General features: G+C 37.6%; 1 protein-coding gene and 1 pseudogene across 8 annotated transcripts in view; one reads left to right on the top strand and one right to left on the bottom strand.

Moving 5' to 3' along the window:
* Positions 1-2,308, top strand: part of LOC109028692 (E3 ubiquitin-protein ligase XIAP-like) — a 41,408-nt pseudogene extending 39,100 nt beyond the window's left edge.
* TMEM135 (transmembrane protein 135) overlaps positions 1-21,721 on the bottom strand; it is a 360,134-nt gene that overhangs the window by 226,854 nt on the left and 111,559 nt on the right. For all 8 annotated transcript variants that reach the window (XM_055355660.2, XM_055355659.2, XM_063693451.1 and 5 more), the window contains one exon: positions 2,972-3,005. In XM_055355660.2, the coding sequence (XP_055211635.1) occupies positions 2,972-3,005 (34 nt within the window). The remainder of the gene's footprint in view (positions 1-2,971; positions 3,006-21,721) is intronic.

The raw sequence follows: 21,721 nt of genomic DNA, 5'->3' as shown, positions 1-21,721 counted from the left end.
ATGAGAGACAAATAATAAGAACCTGTAGCGTGACGGCTTCAGAAAAGTATTATATAGGAACTGAAAAGGAAGTCTAGCTATATGTAATTTGGTTTTTGGGGAATAAAGTTTACATTGACATTCAAATATTCCAAGCAGTCTCCAAACAAAGCTGGTGACACCAAAGCAATCAAAGTTTCACGACCAATTAAAAACCCAGAGTCTATTATTTTAGAAATAAATCAAAGATCACGATGGAAATTCCTTGCCTAAAATCAGTATTGTCTTAGTAATTTTTTAAAAGAAAATTATAATATAAAATCATATGAAGAAATGAATGGAGTTTATAACCAATACATGATGGAAAAAAGTACTGTGGAGGTATGTTAGATGATTATTTACGTAACATTTAATTAACATAAAATCTGGATTTTATGTTAAGTCTGGTGTTTATCATCTTTTTAAAATTAAAATATCATCACTCAAACTGAATTTTTACTGGACAGGTTCAGCATTAAAAACAAGTAAATTGGCTGGGTGTGGTGGCTCATGCCTGTAATAACAGCACTTTGGGAGGCTGAGGCAGGCAGATCACGAGGTCAGGAGTTCAAGACCAGCCTGACCAACATGGTGAAACCCCGTCTCTACTAAAAATACAAAAAAAAATTAGCCAGGCGTGATGGTGCACACCTGTAATCCCAGCTACTCAGGAGGCTAAGGCAGGAGAATCACTTGAACCCGGGAGGCAGTGGTTGCAGTGAGCCGCTATCACACCACTGCATTCCAGCCCAGGTGACAGAGCGAGACTCCATCTCAAAAAATAATAATAATAAATAAAAACAACAAGTAAATTGGCTGGGCACAGTGGCTCTTGCCTATAATCACAGCACTTTGGGAGGCCAAGGCAAAAGGATCACTTGAGCCCAAGAGTCTGAGATCAGCGTAGGCAACATCCCATCTCTACAAAAATAAAAGTAAAAAAAAATAGCCGGACATTGTGGTACATGCCTGTGGTCCCAGCTACTTGGGAGGGTGAGGTAGGAGGATTGCTTGCGCCCAGGAGTTGGAGCTGTAGTGAGCCATGATCACACCACTGTACTCCAGCCTGGGCAATACAATGAGACCAAAAACATAAAATAAATAAAATAAATGGAAACAGGTAAATAGATGAGTTAACTTGAAGACAAATCTGAAAAGATAACCAGAATTCAGCACAAAGAGATGAAAAAGTAGGAAAATGTTAAAGAGCGATTAAGAAAATATGAAGAGGGACGTAAGAATGTTTAACATGTATCTCAAAGGAGTTCCAAAACAATAGAATATAGAGAATGGGGAGAAGCAAGATTCAAAGAGGGGATGGACAAGAATTTAATTCCAGAACTAACCATGAATTCTCGGACTACAAAAGCTGAGTTCTGATCAAACTAAATAAAAATAAATCTATATCCCAGTAAATCCAATATACGAAAAATAAATTCTTCGAAAGTAAATCTTAAAAAAAATTTGAGAAAAAAAGAGAGATTACCTAAAAAGTAAAACCAACAGACTACAAAAAGTAACTACAAAAAGTAAAACCAACAGACAACAAAAAGTAAAAAAAAGTAACTACAGAGAACAAAGATAAAGGATTATCTTTAAATCATTGTCAATCTAGAATTCTATACCCAGCAAGATTGTCATTAATTCAACAAATATTTATCAAATCTCTACTACATGACAGACTCTATTTAGAAGCTCAAAAGCTTACATTCTAGTAAGAATTCTTTCAAGGAGAATAATGCCAAAAAGAAATCCTGCTCTCCTGCTGTCCTGAAATTTCCATTTCATTACAATTAAAAGTCCTTAGAACTCCTAATTTTCTGGAGTATTTTAAAATAAATTTACTTGATGGCATACCCTAGGCTTTCTTAATTGGTGGTCCATGAACACTCTGAAATGAAATTTAGGTATCATTCCTTACATGAGCAGTTTTCTATACAGAATGTCCACATGTCATCAGATTCTCAAAGAGGTCTATGACTCAAAAGGGGTTACACCCACTTTTCTCTGACCCAACCGCACATACCCAGAATAGTTTGGTGCTATATAATTTCCACAGGACCCTATAAATCATCTTTCAGTCCTTTTCATACATTATTATTTCTGCCGTGACTTCTCCCACTAGAGAGTAAAACTCCATGAATGCAAAAGCTATCTCTTGTTTACCAGCATCTAGCACAGAAACACAAAAGTACAGAGCAAAAAGTAAATATTTTATAACTAAAATGAATTGCTAAATGTAACTCTGAAATATACTCCCTTGTTACAGAATTCAAGAACTAAACCTTAGGTAAATAAATAATTATTAATCTTTCCTAGTTAAATTTTTTAATGTTGCCTATCAAGTCTATTAAACAACCTGAAAAGATTTTAATGTAAATGTTTTTAAAATATTAACTTGGCAATAAAATTTACATAAACTTGATTATATACTTACTTTAAAGAATATCAAACAACATAACATTAACTTCATTTTTGTAAACTTAAAAATTTGGAAGCCTAGCTAATTATATTATTAAATGCACTGAGTGTTTGGAGATAGTACCAATGTTGTTTTAATATTCAAGAAAAACATACATCATAAAAACCCATCCTTATATCATTTTTCCCATAAGAAATCACAACAGAGGCAGAATATGAAATTAGATGTATAAAGAGACAGATATATACACATACAAGTACAGCTTATCAAAGATGAAGATGTAAACTTAAAAAAGGCAATGAAGAGCACAAGACAGTGATTTCCTTCTAAAATAAGTGAAATTCAATCCTATATGACAGGAACAAACCAGATGGTATCAAGGCTTTTTTGAACATTTAATTCTATCCATTAACACAGAGAAGATTATCCTCAAATACAAGTGGCTTTCCTGTTTTACTTTTTTTAAGAAAACATGATTTTAAAAAGATATAGTTTATGGGAAGACATCAAAGGTTAAAACAAAATACTTACCAAGTTGGCCATATAAATTGTGAGCAGCCCTCTCCTGCAAATAATTTTAAAAGGAAGATATTAAACTTCAATTTGACTTAGTAATCACTTTATCATTTATTAGAAGTCTATAAAAAGAATTATATTCTCAGAAACTGAGAAACGTACTGGTATCTTAGAAAAACAGGTAAATTATGCTGAACTAATTTCTCTCTGACCTAAATTTAGCTGCATCTAAATAAATTCCATAAAGTCACTTGTTTTGTGGTCATTAAATATTCTTAGAGGTCATTAAGTAAATATTTAAAATTACTATTTCCCCATTGTTATTTGTTATTGGCAAGAGTGGTATAATTTCTTACTAGTCTATGTTTATGCTAGAGAAATCTAAATTTTGTAATAAAGAATTCTAATTCATCTTGCCAAAATGTAAAGAACAATTCTGACCAAATAAAAATTTATCAAAAAATAAATAAAACAAGCCTACTATCTGTTTCACACACAATACAATTGTTTCATTAAATAATATTACAAATCATACTAAATCACATTGGTTTTAATTTCACTTTAAATGAGAAGTCAGGCATTAAGGGAACTTTCTAATGCAAAAGTTCTATAAACACTTTACAGAAAAACTGCATATTTACCAAACGTATTTAATAAAAATTCAGGTAGAAAGTCAAACATAACAACTTTTTTCTGCCCTTAATCAGTTTACTTAGCTTATACTGCATATGAGAAATGAATGAAGCACATTCTATTCTCTAGGAAATGTCTTCAATAGGTTTTAAGAATTCAAGGGCAGAGTTTGACCTCGAAAATTACAAAAACTTATTTTAGTTTCCTTTATGAACATTTTCAGTACTCAAAGAAAATAAAATATATATAAAAAGTACCAATGTCAAATCACTTTCATTTAAATATGCCGAATCTTCATATTGATATTGTCAATGAAATCTTCTTGATGCCCGATTCATACACAGTCCTGAATGTTCGTTATTTTAAATGGTTTAGTAAGATTTTTAATATTCCTAAAGCCACAAGCAGGCAGTATGATTTAACTGAACAGTACTAAAGTAAAGTTAGGTACTCTGGGACTCTGTAATTTTGTCATTAAAATTAGGGAACATTTGAGGGACTAGTTATCTACTTATTAAATCTACTTTTTTTAACATAAAAATTATTAAAGAAAAAATTTACATTATCACCAATATATAAAATATAACATTGGACCTACTCTGGTTAAAAGGGGAAGGGGATATAGGACCCACAGTGCCATACACCCAGTGCCATACACTCCTAGCAATCTCTCCTCAGCAGATCCTAATGCATTTCAGCAGATCAAGAGAACCCAATTGCCCTTACAAAAAGAATTTTTAAAAATCACTGGTAAAGGTGATAGGATGATCTATGCAGCAAACGAACATGGCAGAAACCTGCACATTCTACACATGTACTCCTGAACTGAAAAGTTAGGAAAAGAAAATAATAATAAAATCACTTGTAAGATTATCTATAAGGTTTTTTTAATGTCCTTTTTTCTATGATTTTTACATATGGATTGAAAGTGTTCTTACTAGTTCTCACCATTAGTTCCTACCAAATTCTAAATAAAAAATACTCTAATATTGCTTATTCTAAATAAGTTATACTGAGAAAAATTAGGGTAACATTAACATCCAAGAGTCCCACATACACTGAAGAAAGAAAAGTTAAGTGCTTCTCAAGGGATACCCATTTTTACCAAAAGCTGGTTACATATGAAGAAAAAACATATATATTACAAATTCCAAAATAAAAATATTTCTTTACTTTCTGTGAGAGAGCCTGACAATTTTTTTTTCTTTTTCTTTTTCTTTTTGAGACAGGATCTCATTCTGTCACCCAGGCTGGAGTGCAGTAGTACAGTCATAGCTCACTGCAGTCTCAAACTCCTGGGCTCAAGTGATCTTACTGCCTCAGTTTCCCAAATAGCTGAAACTACTTGTTTCAGTAGGTGCACACTACCATGCCTACTAATTTTTTGATTTTCTGTAGAGACACAGTCTCGCTATGCTGTCCAAGCTGGTTCAAGTTTCTGGATTTAGGCCAACCTCCTGCCCTGGCATCCCAAAGTTCTGGGATTACAGGCATGTGCTACCGTACCCCGCTGACAAATGCATTTCAAGGTGAAATGAGCTAAAGCTGAGTATCCCTTATCCAAAATGCCTGAGACTAGAAGTGTTTCCAATTTTTGATTTTTTTGTATTTTGTAGTATTTGCATATACATAATGAAATAACTTGGGGATGAGATCCAAGTCTAAACACAAAATTCATTTATGTTTCATATACACCTTATACTTCGCAAAAACTGCAATTACTTTTGCACCAACCTAAATACATACAACTTAATGCAATTTTATGTAACATTTTTAGTAATTTTGTGCATGAAACAAAGTTTGTGTTCAGTACTTAAATGTGAAATTTTCCACTTATGGCATCATGCTGGTGCTCAATCATAATTAAGGTTATTATGTTGTTATTGTAAACCACAGAAATAAACAAATCTCTTTGACAGTTGTGTTTTTGACTGGAGCTACCCTGGACATTTTGTCATTCACAGACAGTTGTCTTGATCCTCTTCCAAAAATGGTTTATAATCAGCTACAGGACTCTGACAGGTGCTCTTAAATGCAGGTTTCTAATATCTTTGGAGATTGTGACATTGGAATAAAGGAAAATCATTCAGGACTCATGAAGAGCTGAAATGTTCATGAATATCAAGCAGGACAAGAGTTAACTGAATAGACTGAACTAATAGAAAACTTAAGTAATCTTTTTTAACTTTTTGCTTAAAACATTGCTGATCCTTGTTTTATTTTTCAGAGTCACGGAAGTTTTTCTCTTGAGCTATCTACAGTTTTCAACAATTGGGTAAGGTATACTCCTATGAACAAAGTTTGGAGAATATTTGTTTCTTTCTGCTTGGTTTCTTCAGAATTTGGAAACTTTGTGAGTATTCTTAACATAGGGTAATATAGTTATTTGTATCACTGCAATAAGAATCCATTTTCTTTTGCAACAAGACACAACTGGAGAGACTGGTTGTTTTACCAAGGCTTTGACTGGAAGGGTGTGCTTCCCTTAAGGAATTAAGCTTGACTTGCAGGGCCAATAAAAGCCCCTTGGGGAAACTGGCCTCATACCCTGTCTACACAGTTCCTGTACAGGGTTCCTAACTTGTGGTGAGTAAAGAATGTCACTTTCTATCAGGTCCAGGAGCCCCAAGTTATCTTTACACCTCAAGAAGAGAGGAATTTACCCAATTCACAGGTATTTGAGGGTACAAACCCATGGCTGGGCTCAGCTTTAAAAAGTCTTATCTGAACCAGGTGTGGTGGCTCACACCTGTAATCCCAACACTTCAGGAGGCCAAGGAGGGCGGATTACCTGGGATCGGCAGTTCGAGACCAGCCTGACCAACATGAAGAAACCCCATCTCTACTAAAAATACAAAAAATTAGCCGGGCGTGGTAGTGCATGCCTGTAATCCCAGCTACTCGGGAGGCTGAGGCAGGAGAATCACTTGAACCAAGGAGGCAGAGGTTGCAGTGAGCCAAGATCACACCATTGCACTCAAGCCTGGGTAACAAGAGCAAAACTCCAACTCAAAAAAAAAACAGTCTTATCTGAGATTCCGTATGGAATAGAGTTCCATCAAAGCCAATTTTAAAAGCCTATGTGAAAATAATTATTCTTGGTGCACTTGATGCAAATGATTAAGCCAAGTATAACACTGAAGTTTATTCTGCAAACAACTCGGTCCTATCATGACTTGTTTGTAACAAAATGAGGACTGGAGAGAAAGAAGTAAGTTTCAAAACTTATCATACCCTTGTCATTAAATTCTCACCTCATTAGTTGTTTTTAAGTTTTGTCTGCATTTTAGACTAACCCTGCTTATTCCTGTGAACCAACCAGTGATCTCTGGCTGCAGCTAAGAAGAAAGAAAATGGATGGGTAATGTAAAAATCTGGATCAACATTCTAATTCTGGGCAATTATCCTGCAACTCCTGCCAAGTGGTGAGAATAAATGGGGTGCCCATAACCTGAAGGTTTTTTTTTTTTTTTGAAAATAAGACTAAAGGTGCTAACCAAACCAAGACCCATGCACCCAAGTCTTAGCAGGCATATCTATAGCCACCAGTTATCTGGGCATGTCAGCAGCCTCAGAGTTTTTGAGCTGTTCTTACCCCCATGTTTTGTTTTGATGCATGTCTTCTAATATCCTGGTTTGTCTCTTCTCACCTTCAGGCCATCAAACTCCAAACAGTCATTCAACCGGAGCCTCAAATGATGGCTCCCTTTTACTGGGGACCCTTAGATAGGCCTCTAAGAGAGACATGACTGCCATTTTCCCAAAACAGCACCCCCATCAGCAGAAAGCAGTTAAGACTGGTCATCATCCTTAACCTAATGGCAATTAGATGTACCTCTTCAGAAGGGGAAATTGATAGCAGCAGGAGGCAGTCAAATGCCTAGGCAGATAGGGGTGGGTCCCTGGTGAAATCCTACCTCCAAGCCAAAGATAGTTTAAAGCCTGAAAGCCAAGCTACAAGTCAAATCCACAGACCAGATTAAGAACTTGCCTTCCTGTTTGGCATACTTTCCTCCAATTAATCCCCACCCTCCACCTATTGTACATATACCTACCCTTTCCTAATTGGTTTTCTATGCTGTCATGCCCACCTTTGAGTAGTCTTTGTTTTAAACTTTTTTGCATACTCACAAACCAATCAGCAAGCACTTCCCTATTCTGAGGCCATAAAAGCCCCAGACACAGGCACACTGAGAGGAAAAAAAACACCAAACTGTGGGAGTGGGGGACCACCCCCGCGTCTCCTCCCCACTGAGCTGTTCCACCGCTCAATAAAATTCTTCTCTGCCCTCTTCACCCTTCAAATTATCAGCATATCCTAATTCTTCTTGGACATGGAACAAGAGCCTGGAAACTGCCAAACATGGGTACAAGCCATAACACAGGCGGGCCACGTACAGGTGCTGCCTCCAGTGGAAGGCCTGGGGCTAAGCAAGGCCTGGGTGCAGGGCGGTGGGCATCACCGGCTGTGGAGGTCTCCAGTTGGCAAGGTGGACAAGAAAAATCCTGCATCAATACCTCACACCTAAGACATACGAGGCACTAAACAAATGATTATGGAATTACTAGACACAGCCAACAAGGTATTTCTAAGAACAAATCCTTACAGAAAAAAAGTGTATTATAGACATATAATCACCAAAGATAACCACTAGGACAAGGGAGGGCCAATTAATGATACCAATTTATTAGCAAAGAAGTGATCAGACCTCCTTAAAGTTGCATAAAACTTAACAATCTACAAGGTATAATCAATATTATGAAATCAAATTTTACCCACCCAATAGTACCATGAAGTGTAAGGCAGATACCATTATCCTTACTCTATTGAAGACCAAGAATCAGAGAAGTGAAGTGGTTTCCTTAAAAACGTAAAAGTAACAAAAAGACAAGCTGGAATTCAGAGTCAGTTCATCTGACTCCAGTTTCAGGTTCTGTCCAATGCATTACTTCTACAGAAAATCTTTGCACTACTAAATTATCTTTTTTGTTGTTGTTTGTTTGTTTTTGAGACAGTCTTGCTCTGTCACCCAGGCTGGAGTGCAGCGGTGCAATCTTGGCTCACTGAAACTTCCACCTCCCAGGCACAAGGCATCCTCCCACCCCAGCCTCCCGAGTAGCCAGCACCACAGGCACACACCACCACACCCAGCTAATTTTTTGTATTTTGGGTAGAGCAAAGTTTCGCCATGTTGGCCAGGCTGGTCTCGAAATCCTGAGCTCAAGCAATCTGCCCTCCTCGGCCTCCCAAAGTGCTGGAATAACAGGCATGAGCCACCGCACCTGGCCCTAAATCATCGTTAAGTTCTGTAATTCACTTGCTTGTTTAACATGGCATCCTAACAGGCTTCTATTCTTTGAGGAAGACTAAAGCCTTCACATACTGTTACTATTATGAAAAAGCAGAGAATGTATTGCTATTAGATTAAGTCCTATTCTGTTCTCAAAATTTCAATTTATCTTTCCCCAAATCACCTCCTTAACAGCTTTTGCTGAATTCAGACCCGGAGAGAATATTATCTCTGAAGGGTATGATATGTTGGATTATAGAGCCACACTCTTTGACAGGATTTCTTTCACGCAACGTCTTCATCCTCTGTTCCAATGTCAACTTTATAACTGTACTATATCAGACCAATAATTTATCACTTCTTCAGTTATGTTAAGCACTATGAAAAACTGAGAAGTCAGTTAAATGCCATTTTATTGTTTTACATTTGACTATATTTAGCCTAAATCTGAAGACAAATAGGCCACTCCCTTACTGGTGAGTAAATCCTCTTTGGAAACCAAGTAACCTATTAAAACACGGCTAACACAGTGATGGAGAGGGGGAGGTGTCCATTAGAACAGACGATGGCATAGGCCTGAAAAGGAGAAGCTGGGGCCAAGAAGTACAATAAGTAACTTGCTAAACTTCACAGGAGATTCTGATACCCATATCCTATACTCCCATTCTACTGAGAGTCACTAGATTAGAAGGCTGGGAAAGCTCAGCAAATAAGCAGTCCAATACTCCTTTATACCACATAAGCTTTTCTCATTGTTCCCTTCTTTTATTTATCTATTTATTTTGGTTGGAGAAGGGATTCAATCTCTCAAAGTTGCAGCATACAACTTTGTGCACCTCCAGGGGTGTTATCGAAAAAAGTATTAAGAACAATTGCAGCCAGGCACAGTGCCTCACACATGTAATCCCAGCACTTTGTGAGGCCAAGATAGGAGGATCACTTAAGCCCATGAGTTTGAGATAGCCTGGGCTATCTCAACTCTACCAAAAATAAAAAACTGACCTGGTCACAGTGGCACATGCCTGTGGTCCCAGCTACTGGGGAGACTGAGGCAGGAGGATCACCTGTGCCCAAGAGATCAAGGCTGCAGTGACCTATGATTGTACCACTGTACTCTAGCCTGGATGACAAGTGAAACTCTGTCTCAAAAAAAAAGAACCACTGCTACAGGAACTGAGTAGTCAGAGTATCATCATTCTTATAGGAAAACATTAAATAAAATAAATGTTCTGTAACATCTTAGTAGATTAAAAAGTATCCACACATCCTGCTGAAATTCTAAGCATTATTATCATCTAACAGCATTATCATTTCTAATTAGATGCATAATCAATAATGGGTTTTTTTTCCAGAAGCTTTGGTGTATATATTATTTAGCTAACGTCAAAGTTTTGAATAATACTACATATCACACTTCACAAGAGGCCGCTGGGGAATACAGTAGGAACAATGCAACTTCTAAATTCTAAATATGTATATATCCTATATATGCATATGAAATATACATATAAAAAGAATTATATGTTCTATAAATAAGGAGATATTAGAAATAAAAGAAAGTGAAAATTCCTAAACATTGTAATGGCTTATTAAGAAATGCTATTTAATCATCTCAGAAAATCTTTCAAGGTATAATGGGTTTTTAACTGTCAGAATGTTTTAGAAGGTATAAAAATACTTCCTTAAGGCATAGGAATTAATAGAATAAATTTCTAATCTAGAGCAAGAGTCTATGATCATGTTCTATCTTATATAGTACATAAAGAGTAAACTTTACAGAAGGCTACAAAGTGTTTAATCTTCTGGTGAAGTTAACATGCCAATGAAACTTGAAGATACCAAGAACTTACAGATCAAATTTATGAGTATTCTTTTATTCCCATATTATATAGATCATTCATTCTGGTCATACCTGGTTTGGAGTTTCATAAGTACTATAGTGCAATTTAATAATTCAACAAATGAGTATGCTTGCAATAAATATGCAATTGTTGATACTTTAATCCATGTTCATGTTTGAGCACACTGCAATTCTTAACTAAGACTAAATATCAAAGCAAATTCCACAGCAATTCTACAAAACAAAATCCATCAGAACAACTTCTTTCTAAACCACAAACAAAGCACTTCCTAGAAAAAGAAAAAGAAGACTAGTTCTTAACAGCCCTCCTACAGATAAACTAGATGTTACCAATGCTTCCTACTGAGTTACTATGATCAGAGTCCTTTGTGGCACAAATTTTTTAAGCAACCCTGGAAACAACCTCAAAGCTCTCTCAGAACCCCACAATGATGCGATTAAGATTTAAGTAAGCTGCCCTCTTACTGGGTGTCAGAAACTAGCAAGCAAGCACGCTTAATACTACTAGAAACGGAGGGGGTAATTGATGAATGGATTAGAGAGAAGGAAAAAAGAGGAAGAAAGAAACTTAAACCAATATAGATGAAGATATTTACAGATAGATAGATCTTTATCTATGTATTTATATCTATATCCAGATAGAAAGAGAGATAAGTGCATATTGTATGTTCTCACCTCATTAAATACTTTTTGAAAAACTGATTATACAACTGAATGCAAAATCTCAGAGTAAAGATTGCACTATTAAAGCTTTAGAGGTTTAAAACTTAGGACTACCATTATTTGCTATTTTGTAAAAAGAAACTGCTAGTCATCACAATATGTTTCTTCTACTCTTTCTCGTATATTGCTGACATTAAATTTAAAGACTGAACTGTATACATTTCAATTGACAACTGGCTCCTTAAATGTTGCTGCTTCTAAACGTTTAATCTTAGACCTCCTCTCATACTGGGCTTTCACACATGAATCTACTTCCACAGTTTCAACGACCACCTATTAGAGGAAAACTTCCCATTTTTATTTTTCTAACTACCATCTTTCCCTTGAACCTAGACTCACATTTCCAGCTGCCTGCTGGCTATTTCCACCAGCATATCATTGATTTTCTCTGTGAATTAAAGGCATAATTATAAATTCTTTTTCCTTACCAAACAAGAACTACAATACTAATATGCTTGATTTTTGGCACTAGATGTAATAATTTTAAAATATGCATAACTTCAACTCTTCCAAATTACTTATAAGCTTTTAATGGATCTTGATATTTAATGAAGTCTTACATAAATTCGTGGTAAGTCAAGAATACTTTTTCAGAGCAAATTAAGCTACTAAAGTAACTCGCAAATTCCAAATATGCACAGACACATTTACTTAAAACAAGACACACTGTAAGGCAACTTGTCAAGAGATTTCTGTTTTAAAGTTTAACTCCAAAGGGAAAAGAAAAAATACAAAACCTGATTTTTTTCTTAAAGTCACTAAGCTTGTGAACAACACTAAAAAACAAAAATTAAAGTTTTTAATTAAATCCAACCAGGAATTGTGATTGTATGCATAGACATACACAACTCTCAACAGAAAGAACTACAGAGCTATCTCCCAGTATTGTTAACTGCATCACCTAATAAACAAAAGAACTAAATCAACACATACACAAAGAGTTCAATAATGTAACAATGAGATCAAGGGAAGGATCAATTTTTCTTCAGCAACCATGTGATAACAGTTATAAAGAAGTTAAACAAAGCTAGACTTAAATTTCTTATTAAGTCGTTAAAACAATAAAACTACTTCAGCTAATATTTAGAATAGGTCATAATCTGTAATACCTAAAAATTTTCTTTGAACAACCAATGTCTAAGAATGAAACACTAGTGCAAAAGCTCATCTACAGGAAAAGAAAAACAGAAAGCTAAAAAAAAAAAAAACCCTCAGCTATCAAAAGCGAAAATAAAACAGAAAAGAAACTAGCAACCCAAATCCACGTTATCACCTCACATCCAGGAAACCTCTCGTTATGCCCTAAGAAGTTACTGCTCTTAGTAACACTCTTTTACTTTGGTTTTACTGTATTTGAACTAATGTTAGTGTTCAAAGAAAGAGAAAAAACAAACCAACAAACAAAAAACAAATCCAATAGTAAGCAGTCCTAAGATGGACCTAGACAGGTTGCCACATTTTGAGAGGCAGTAAAATGGTAACATTAAGAAACTTCAAAGATGTATATTGTAGTCTATAGAGCAAGCACTAAAAGAAAATAACGAAAAAAAAAATTAAAGTGGAATTCTAAAAACAAAACAAAAAAAATCAAACAATACAAAGGAAGTAAGGAGAAACAGACAAATGAAAAGCAGAAAACAAATAATAAAATGGCTCACTCAACCCAGCCATACCAATAAATAATAAATGCCTCAAATGTTAATGAACTAAATAATCTAATTTAAAGGCTAACACTAGCAGAATAGATTTTAAAAAATAAGACCCCACTGTATGTTATCTGCTAAAAAAAAAAAAAACTTTAAATATAAAGACACAGATGTTTGAAATTAATTGGAAAGAAATACACTCTGCAAACTGTAAATATGAAAAGGTTGGAGTAGCTATATCAATATCAAATAAAAATAGGCCAGGCTCGGTGGCTCATGCCTGTAATCCCAGCACTTCGGGAGGCCAAGGCGGGTGGATCATTTCAGGTCAGGAGTTTGAGACCAGCCTGGCCAACATGGTGAAACCCCATCTCTACCAAAAATACAAAATTAGCCAGGCGTGGTGGCGCGTGCCTGTAATCCCAGCTACTCAGGAGACTGAGGCACAAGAGTTGCTTGAACCCGGTGGGTGGAGGTTGCACTGAGCCGACATCATGCCACTGCACTCCAACAGGAGCAACACAGTGTGACTCTACCTCAAAAAAATAAGAAATAAAAAAATCAAATAAAAATAAACTTCAGAACAAATAATATCTGAGCTACAGAAGGACACTCCATATGGATAAAAGGTTCAATCCATCATGACATCATGAAAAAATGGTAACAAAAAAAAAGTGCATATACCAAGAAAACCTTCACAGAAACTGATAGCATTAAAAAGAGAAATAGACAATTCCAGAATCACAGTTGAAGATTTTACACTTTTCTCTCAGCAAATGATAAAACTAGACTAAGAAAATTAGTAAAGATATAGATCAGTAGTTCTCAACAAGGAGAGATTTGTTCCATGGGGAGATGTAGCAATGCCTGTAGGAATTTTTGGTTATCTCAACTTGGTGGGGTGGGGAAGGCAGTGCTAATGGCATGTATAGATACACTGCACAAGAGAGCCCTCCCAGTAAGGTATTACCTGACCCAAAACATGTCAATAGTGCCAAAGTTGAGAAAACCAGCTGTAGACAAACATCACTGTCAATGATCTTGTCCTTGTTGATATCAAAAACAAAAAAAAAAAAACACTGCAAACAGGCAAAAGAAGAAAGCTCAGCCAGGCCTGGTGGCTCATGCCTGTAATCTCAGAACATTGGGAAGCCGAGGAGGGCAGATCACGAGGTCAGGAGTTCGAGACCAGGCTGGCCAATATGGTGAAACCCCGTCTCCACTAAAAATACAAAAATTAGCCAGGCGAGGTGGCACACACCTGTAGTCCCAGCTACTTGAGAGGCTGAGGCAGGAGAATCGCTTGAACCCACGAGGCAGAGGTTGCAGTGAGCCGAGATCACGCCACTGCACTCCAGCCTGGGCGACAGAGTGAGGCTCCGTCTCAAAAAAAAAAAAGAAAAGAAAAGAAAAAAAGAAAAAAGATCACATGATCTTATCAATAGATGCAGAAAAGCCATATAACAAAATATTACATCCATTCATGATAAAGGTTCACAGCAAACTAGAAATGAATGTAAACGTCCTAACCCTAACAAAGAGCATCTGAAAAACCACCCCACAGCTAACAACACACTTAATGATGAAAAACTGAATGCCTCCCGCTAAGAACAGATACAAGATACAAGCAGAAAAAAGGACATACAGATTGGCAAAGAAATAAAACCATCCCTATTTGCAGGTAACATAATTGTCTGTATAGAAAATCTCAAGGAATGTACCAAAAACTCTTAAAACTAATAAATTCAGCAAGGTCACAGAAGTCAAGATAAAACACAAAAAAACTACTATATTTATATGTCATAGCAACAAATGTGGAAAATGAAATTTAAAACTTAATACTCTCTACTTTGCACTACCTACGAAAATTAATTCAAAATGGATGAAAGACTTAAATGTAAGAACTAAAACTATACAACTTTTAAAAGAAAACATGGCCAGATGCAGTGGCTCACATCTGTAATTCCAGCACTTTGTGGGGCCGAGGCAGGTGGATCACCTGAGGTTGGCAGTTCAAGACCAGCCTGGCCAGCATGGTGAAACCCCATCAATACTAGAAATACAAAAATTGGCTGGGTGTGGTGGCATGCACCTGTAGTTCCAGCTACCTGGGTGGGAGGCTGATGCAGAAGAATTGCTTGAACCAGAGAGGTGGAGGTTGCAGTGAGCAAAGATCATGCCACTGCACTCCAGTGAGTGTGAGATGGAGCAAGACTCCACCTCAAAAAATAAACAAATAAATAAATAATAAAGTAAAATAAAACTTGGAGCTAAATATTCGTGCTGGTAATGATTTCTTAAATACGACACCAAAAACACAACGGGCTGGGCACAGTGGCTCACGCCTGTAATCCCAGTACTTTGGGAGGTGGAAGCAGGCAGATCACGTTAGGTCAGGAGCTCGAGACCAGCCTGGACAACATGGCAAAACCCTATCTCTACTAAAAAAAAAGAAATACAAAAATTAGCGAGGTGTAGTGGCACACACCTGCAGTCCCAGCTACTTGGGAGGCTGAGGCAGGGGAATTGCTTGAACCCAGGAGGTGGAGGTTGCAAAAGCCAAGATCACGCCACTGCACTCCAGCCTCAGCGACAGAGCAAGACTGTGTCATAAAAAAACAAAAAAACAAATAAAAAAAAGAAAGAAAAAATAGATAACTTGGACTTCTTCATCAAAATTAAAAACTTTTCTGCTTCAAAGACAAGATCAATGAAGTGAAAAAACAACACTCTGAATGGGAGAAAATATTTGCAAATTATATCTGGTAAGAAAATTATATCTAGAATATCTAAAGAACCCTTACAACTCAATAATTAAAAGATAAATAACCCAATTAAAACATGGGCAAAGGATTTGAATAGACATTTCTCCAAAGAAGATATGTAAATGGTCAAAAACTATATGAAAAGATGCTCAATATCATTAGTCATCTGAGAAAAATCAAAGCCATAATGAAATACTTCACACTCACTGCAATGACCATCATCAGAAAGACACGTAATAACAAGTGATAGCCAAAATGCGAAGAAATTGGACCCTTTATATACTGCTGAACAAAACAGAAAATGGTACAACCACTTTGGCGAACAGTCTGGCAGTTCCTCAAAAAGCTAAACAGAGTTGCCATATTAAGGCAGCAATTCCATTCCTGAGTACATAATCCAGAAAAATAAAAACATATGTCCACACAAAAATGTGTCCACAAATGTTTAGTGTAGCATCATTCATAACCAATAAGTGGGACAATCCAAATTTCCATCAACTTATGAATAAATAAAATGTGACATATCCATATAATGAATTATTATTTGGCAATAAAAAGTAATGTAATGAAATGATATGTATGACATCAAACTTCAAAACCATTACACTAAGTAAAAGAAGCCAGTCACCAATGACACATATTGTATGACTCCGTTATATAAAATGTCCAGAAGAAGCAAATCTTTAGAGACAGAAATTAGTGGTTGCCTAGGGCTGGGTGAGGAGGATGAAGGATTAGGGGGTGACAGTTAAAGGGGTTTCTATTTGAGGTGAATAAAGTGTTATAAAATTGTTTGTGATGGTAGTTAAACAACTTTGTGAATATATTAAAAACCAATGAATTGTGCAGTTTTCAAAAGGGTGAACTGTATGGAATATGAATTATGACTCAATAAAGCTATTACAAAAACAGAAAATTCATTTGCAATTGTTCCCAAAAAGGGAAACAGGTGTAAATCTAACATGTATACGAAACGCATTCTGCAAATTATAAAAACTGATGAAAAGAAATAAAAGATCTAATTAAATGGAGAGATAAACCATGTTCATGGATGGAGCAGCCAAAAACTGAAAATAACATAAATGTCCTTCGACAAGTGAATGTTTAACAAACTCTGGTACATCCATATAGTAGAATGCTACTAGGCAATAAAAAAGGAAGAAACTTAGTAATACAAGCAACATCTTAGATGGATCTCAAAGGCATCATGCTTAGTTTAAAAAAGAAAAAGCCTATGTCCAAACGTTATACATTGCATCATTCCATTTATATAACTTCCTCGAAATGATATAAATATAGAAATGAAAAGTAGACTAGTTGTTACCAGGAGACAGGAATTGATGAAAATGGTGCAACTACAAAGGGATAGTTCAAGGGCAATCCTTGGTAGTGTTGAAACAGTTTCGGACATTGATTGTAGTGGTGGGTAAACAACTCTATACATGGGAACAAACTGCATAGACACATACACAAATGAGTATACATAAGAATTAGTGAATACTGAATGAAGTCTATAGTGTAGTTGATAGTAATGTCAACTTCCTGGTTTTATATTATACTACAGTTAAATAAGATGTCATCACTGGATACCAGCTCAGCCACAGTAGGAGAAGGCACCAGGCAGAGTCATGAAGGATCCATTCCAAGCCTTGCTCCTGGATGACATTTCTAGACATACCCTGGGCCAAAAGGGAACCTGCTGCCTTGAAGGGAAGCACCCAGTACTGGCGGAATTCATCACCTACAGACTAACAAGCCCTTAGACCCTGAATAATTAGGAGCGATACCCAAGGAGTATGCCATAGCCTTGGGCTCTGAGACATGCTCACTACAGATGTGACCTAGCACATTCCCAGCTGTGGCTGGCTATGGCAAAAGACTCCTTCTGTCTGAGAAAAGCAGAAGGAAAACAAAAGGGAACTTTGTCTTGCACTTAGGTACCAGCTTGGACACAGTGGGGTAAAGCAACAAGCAGGCTCCTGGAGTCCCCAAGTCCAGGTCTAGGCTCTTGGACAGCATTTCTGAACCTACCCTAGGCCAGAGGAGGGCCCACTGCCCTGAAGGGTGAGTCCCAGGCCTGGCAGCATTTACTACAGGCTGACTGAAGAGCCTGTGGTATTTAAGTGAACATCAGCGGTGGCCAGTCAGAAGCCTGCCATGGGCTGGTGGTGGTGGTGCCCACATGGAGAGGCTCCTCTGCCTGTGGAAAGGGGAGGGAAGAGTGGGAAGGACTTTATATTGTGGTTTGAGCACCAGTTTAGCCACAGTGGAAAACAATATCAGGCAAACTTTTCTTACTCCTATCCCTGGCTCCCAGACAACATCTTTGGACCTGCCCAGGGCCCGGGAGAACTTGTCACCCAGAGGGAAGGACACAAACCTGGCTGGCTTTGCCACCTGTTGATTATAGAGCCCTAGGGCTTTGAGTGAACACAAGTGGTAGCCAAGTAATGGTTACAGCAAGCCTTGGGCAAGACCCACTGCTGTGCTGGCTTCAAGTCTGACCCAGCGCAGTCCCAGGGATGGTAGCCACAGGGATGCTTGTGTCACCTCATGCTCAGTTCCAAGCAGTTCAGCACACAGAGAGAGAGAGAGAGAGAGACCCTGTTTATTTGGGAGAAAGTAAGGGAAAAGAACAAGAATCTCTACTTTAATCCAGAGATTTCTTCCGGATCTTATACAAGACCACCAAGGCAGTACGTACTTCTACACGTCAGCAAAAACCATAATGATATTGGGCTTGGGGCCCAATTGTTGAACCAATTCACCAATTCCATGAAGAAATAACTCAGACAAATCAGAAATGTATTACATACAACGAGACAACTGGCCTGGTCACTTCAATAAAGCAATGCTGTAGAGGGAAAAAGTGGAGACACTATCTTAGATTAAAAGAAAATAGGCCAGGTGCAGTGGTTCACGTCTGTAATCCCAACAGTTTCAGTGGCCAAGGCAGGAGGATCACTTGAGCTCAGGACCGGCCCAGCCTGGGCTACATAGTGAGACCTCAGCTACTTAATATAAAAATAAAAAATTGGGCCGGGTGCAGTGGCGCACGCCTGTAATCCCAACACTTTGGGAGGCTGAGGCGGGCAGATCACGAGGTCCGGAGATCGAAACCATCCTGGTTAACACTGTGAAATCCCGTCTCTACTAAAAATGCAAAAAAAAAATTAGCTGGCGGGCACCTGTAGTCCCAGCTACTCGGCAGGCTGAGGCAAGAGAATGGCGTGAACCCGGGAGGCGGAGCTTGCAGCGAACAGAGATCGCGCCACCGCACTCCAGCCTGGGAGACAGAGCGAGACTCCGTCTCAAAAAAAAATAAACTAATTAAATTAAAAAATAAAAAATAAAAAATTAGCTGAGCATAGTGGTGTGCACCTGTAGTCCCAGCTACTGGTGGGGGGTTGGGGAGGCGGTGGGAGGGTGGTGTTAAGGCAGGAGGATCTCTTGGGCCCGGGAGATTGAGGCTGCAGTGAGCTATGATCACATCACTGCATTCTAGCCTGGGTGACAAAGCAAGACCCCATCTCAAGAAAAAGTACTTTTAGAAAAAGGAAAAGAAAGAAATACATCAACACACATCAACCTTGACTAGATTCTGGTTCAAAAAAATAGCATTAAAAGCCATTTTAGGACAATATGAACTGGATGGTATGAAAAAATGGTTGCTAATTGTCTTGTGTGTGATAATAGTGTTGTAATTCTGTAGAAAAATATCCCTATTTTTAAGAGATACATGCTGAAGTACTCAGGAGTAAAGTGGCATGATGTTTATAACATGTTTCCATATGGCTCACACAGACAGAAAAAACACACATTCACATATATTCACATACAAATAAACTAAAATGGCAAAATGTTAATAACCATTGACTCTAGTTGATTGTTACAAAGGTGTTCAACAGTTTGTGTTGAAAAGTAGGTATATAACTGCAAAAATGCTATCTAATTATTTGAGTGCTAAATAAGAATAAATAGTAGCTACCTTGATTTAAAGCATCTTTAGTTTAATGTAACTGACATATTTCAAAAATATCTTTTCAAAACCAATATACACAGTTTTCTATTGATTAGGAAGTTACCATCACCAGAATAACTCTACTTACAGGCAAAAGAAACAAAAATAATACTTAACACATATGTAACTCTTACTATGTGTCAGGCACTGTTCTAAGCATTTTAACATATATTAATTCACTTAATTATCTAAACAACCCGACAGGCCGGGCCCAGTGGCTCATGCCTGTAATCCCAAAACTTTGGGAGGCTGAGGCAGGCTGATCACCTGAGGTTGGGAGTTCGAGACCAGCCTGGCCAACATGGCGAAACCCCATCTCTACTAAAACTACAAAAATTAGCCAGGCTTGGTGGTTCATGCCTGTGGTCCCAGCTACTTGGGAGGCTGAGACAGGAAAACCGTTTGAACCCAGGAGGCAGAGGTTGCAGTGAGCCAAAATCAAGCCACTATACTCCAGCCTGGGTGATGGAGTGAGACTCTGTCCCAAAAAAAATAAAATAAGCCTGGGCGCAGTGGCTCACGCAGGTAATCTCAGCACTCTGGAAGGCCGAAGCTGGTGGAGCTCCTGAGGATGGGAGTTTGAGACAAACCTGGCTAGCATGGTGAAACCCCGTTTCTACTAAAAATACAAAAATTAGCCAGGCGTGGTGGCAGGCACCTGTAATCCCAGCTACGCGGGAAGCTGAGGCAGGAGAATCGCTTGAACCTGGGAGGCAGAAGTTGCAGTGAGCCGAGATTGCACCATTGCACTCCAGCCTGGGCAACAGAGCAAGACTCCGTCTCAAAAAAATAAAATAAAATAAACAATCCTACAAATAGATTATCATTATTTTCATTTTTCAAGTAATGAATATCACGCAGTAAGTGGCAGAGCTGGGCTCCTAAGACAGATAGCACAGCTCCAAAATCCATGCTTCAACAATCATGCTGTACTCTCTTTTCAGGTGGAGTAACCTATGTTCCTGGAATTACTGACTTGATTTTGCTGAGGTTATAACATTCACCAATCCTTTGATTTTAGTCATTCTAACAATCCAAAAGTTTAAGTATTATAGTCATTGATATAATCAAACAGAGAACCACAAAAATTTAGATACTATGACACTTACAAAAATGTATTAAGAGTGGCTTCATGGGCCGGGTGTGATGGCTCACGCCTCTAATCCCAGCACTTTGGGAGGCCGAGGTGGGCGGATCACAAGGTCAGGAGATCAAGACCATACTGGCCAACAAAGTGAAACCCCGTCTCTACTAAAAATACAAAAATTAGCTGGGCGTGGTGGCACGTGCCTGTAGTCCCAGCTACTTGGGAGGCTGAAGCAAGATAATTGCTTAACCAGGCAGTAGGAGGTTTCAGTGAGCTGAGATCGCACAACTGCACTCCAGCCTAGCGACAGAGTGAGACTCCATCTCAAAAAAATAAATAAATAAATAAATAAATAAGAGTGGCTTCCAGTAGTTTAATATTTGGTTATTTGATGAGAATTACTCACACTCTTACCAGAGGGCCAATGACTACAATAAGCATCTTCATAAGTGGTTTCAGTACATGATCCTTTCTTGATTCATCTGGGACAAAGGTGGATAAATTCCTCAGCAATAAAAACAATTATTCATGAGATGGCAAGTATTTTCTTATGGCAAAACCTTTAAACTTTAACTGTTTACCTGACTGAACAGTTTATGTAAGTTTGCAATATTTTATAGAAATCATATTTATTCACATGGAAAATTTCAGGCTGATAACAATAAAAAAATTTTTTTAAATACAAGATGTCTTAAAAATAATTGGGCCAGGCGCCGTGGCTCACACCTGTAATACTAG

Source organism: Gorilla gorilla, chromosome 9 (assembly GCF_029281585.2).
Source record: "Gorilla gorilla gorilla isolate KB3781 chromosome 9, NHGRI_mGorGor1-v2.1_pri, whole genome shotgun sequence".
In the NCBI taxonomy this organism is placed as follows: Eukaryota; Metazoa; Chordata; class Mammalia; order Primates; family Hominidae; genus Gorilla; species Gorilla gorilla.
Note: the sequence above shows the minus strand (reverse complement) of the source record. Positions and strands in the feature narration are given on the sequence as shown.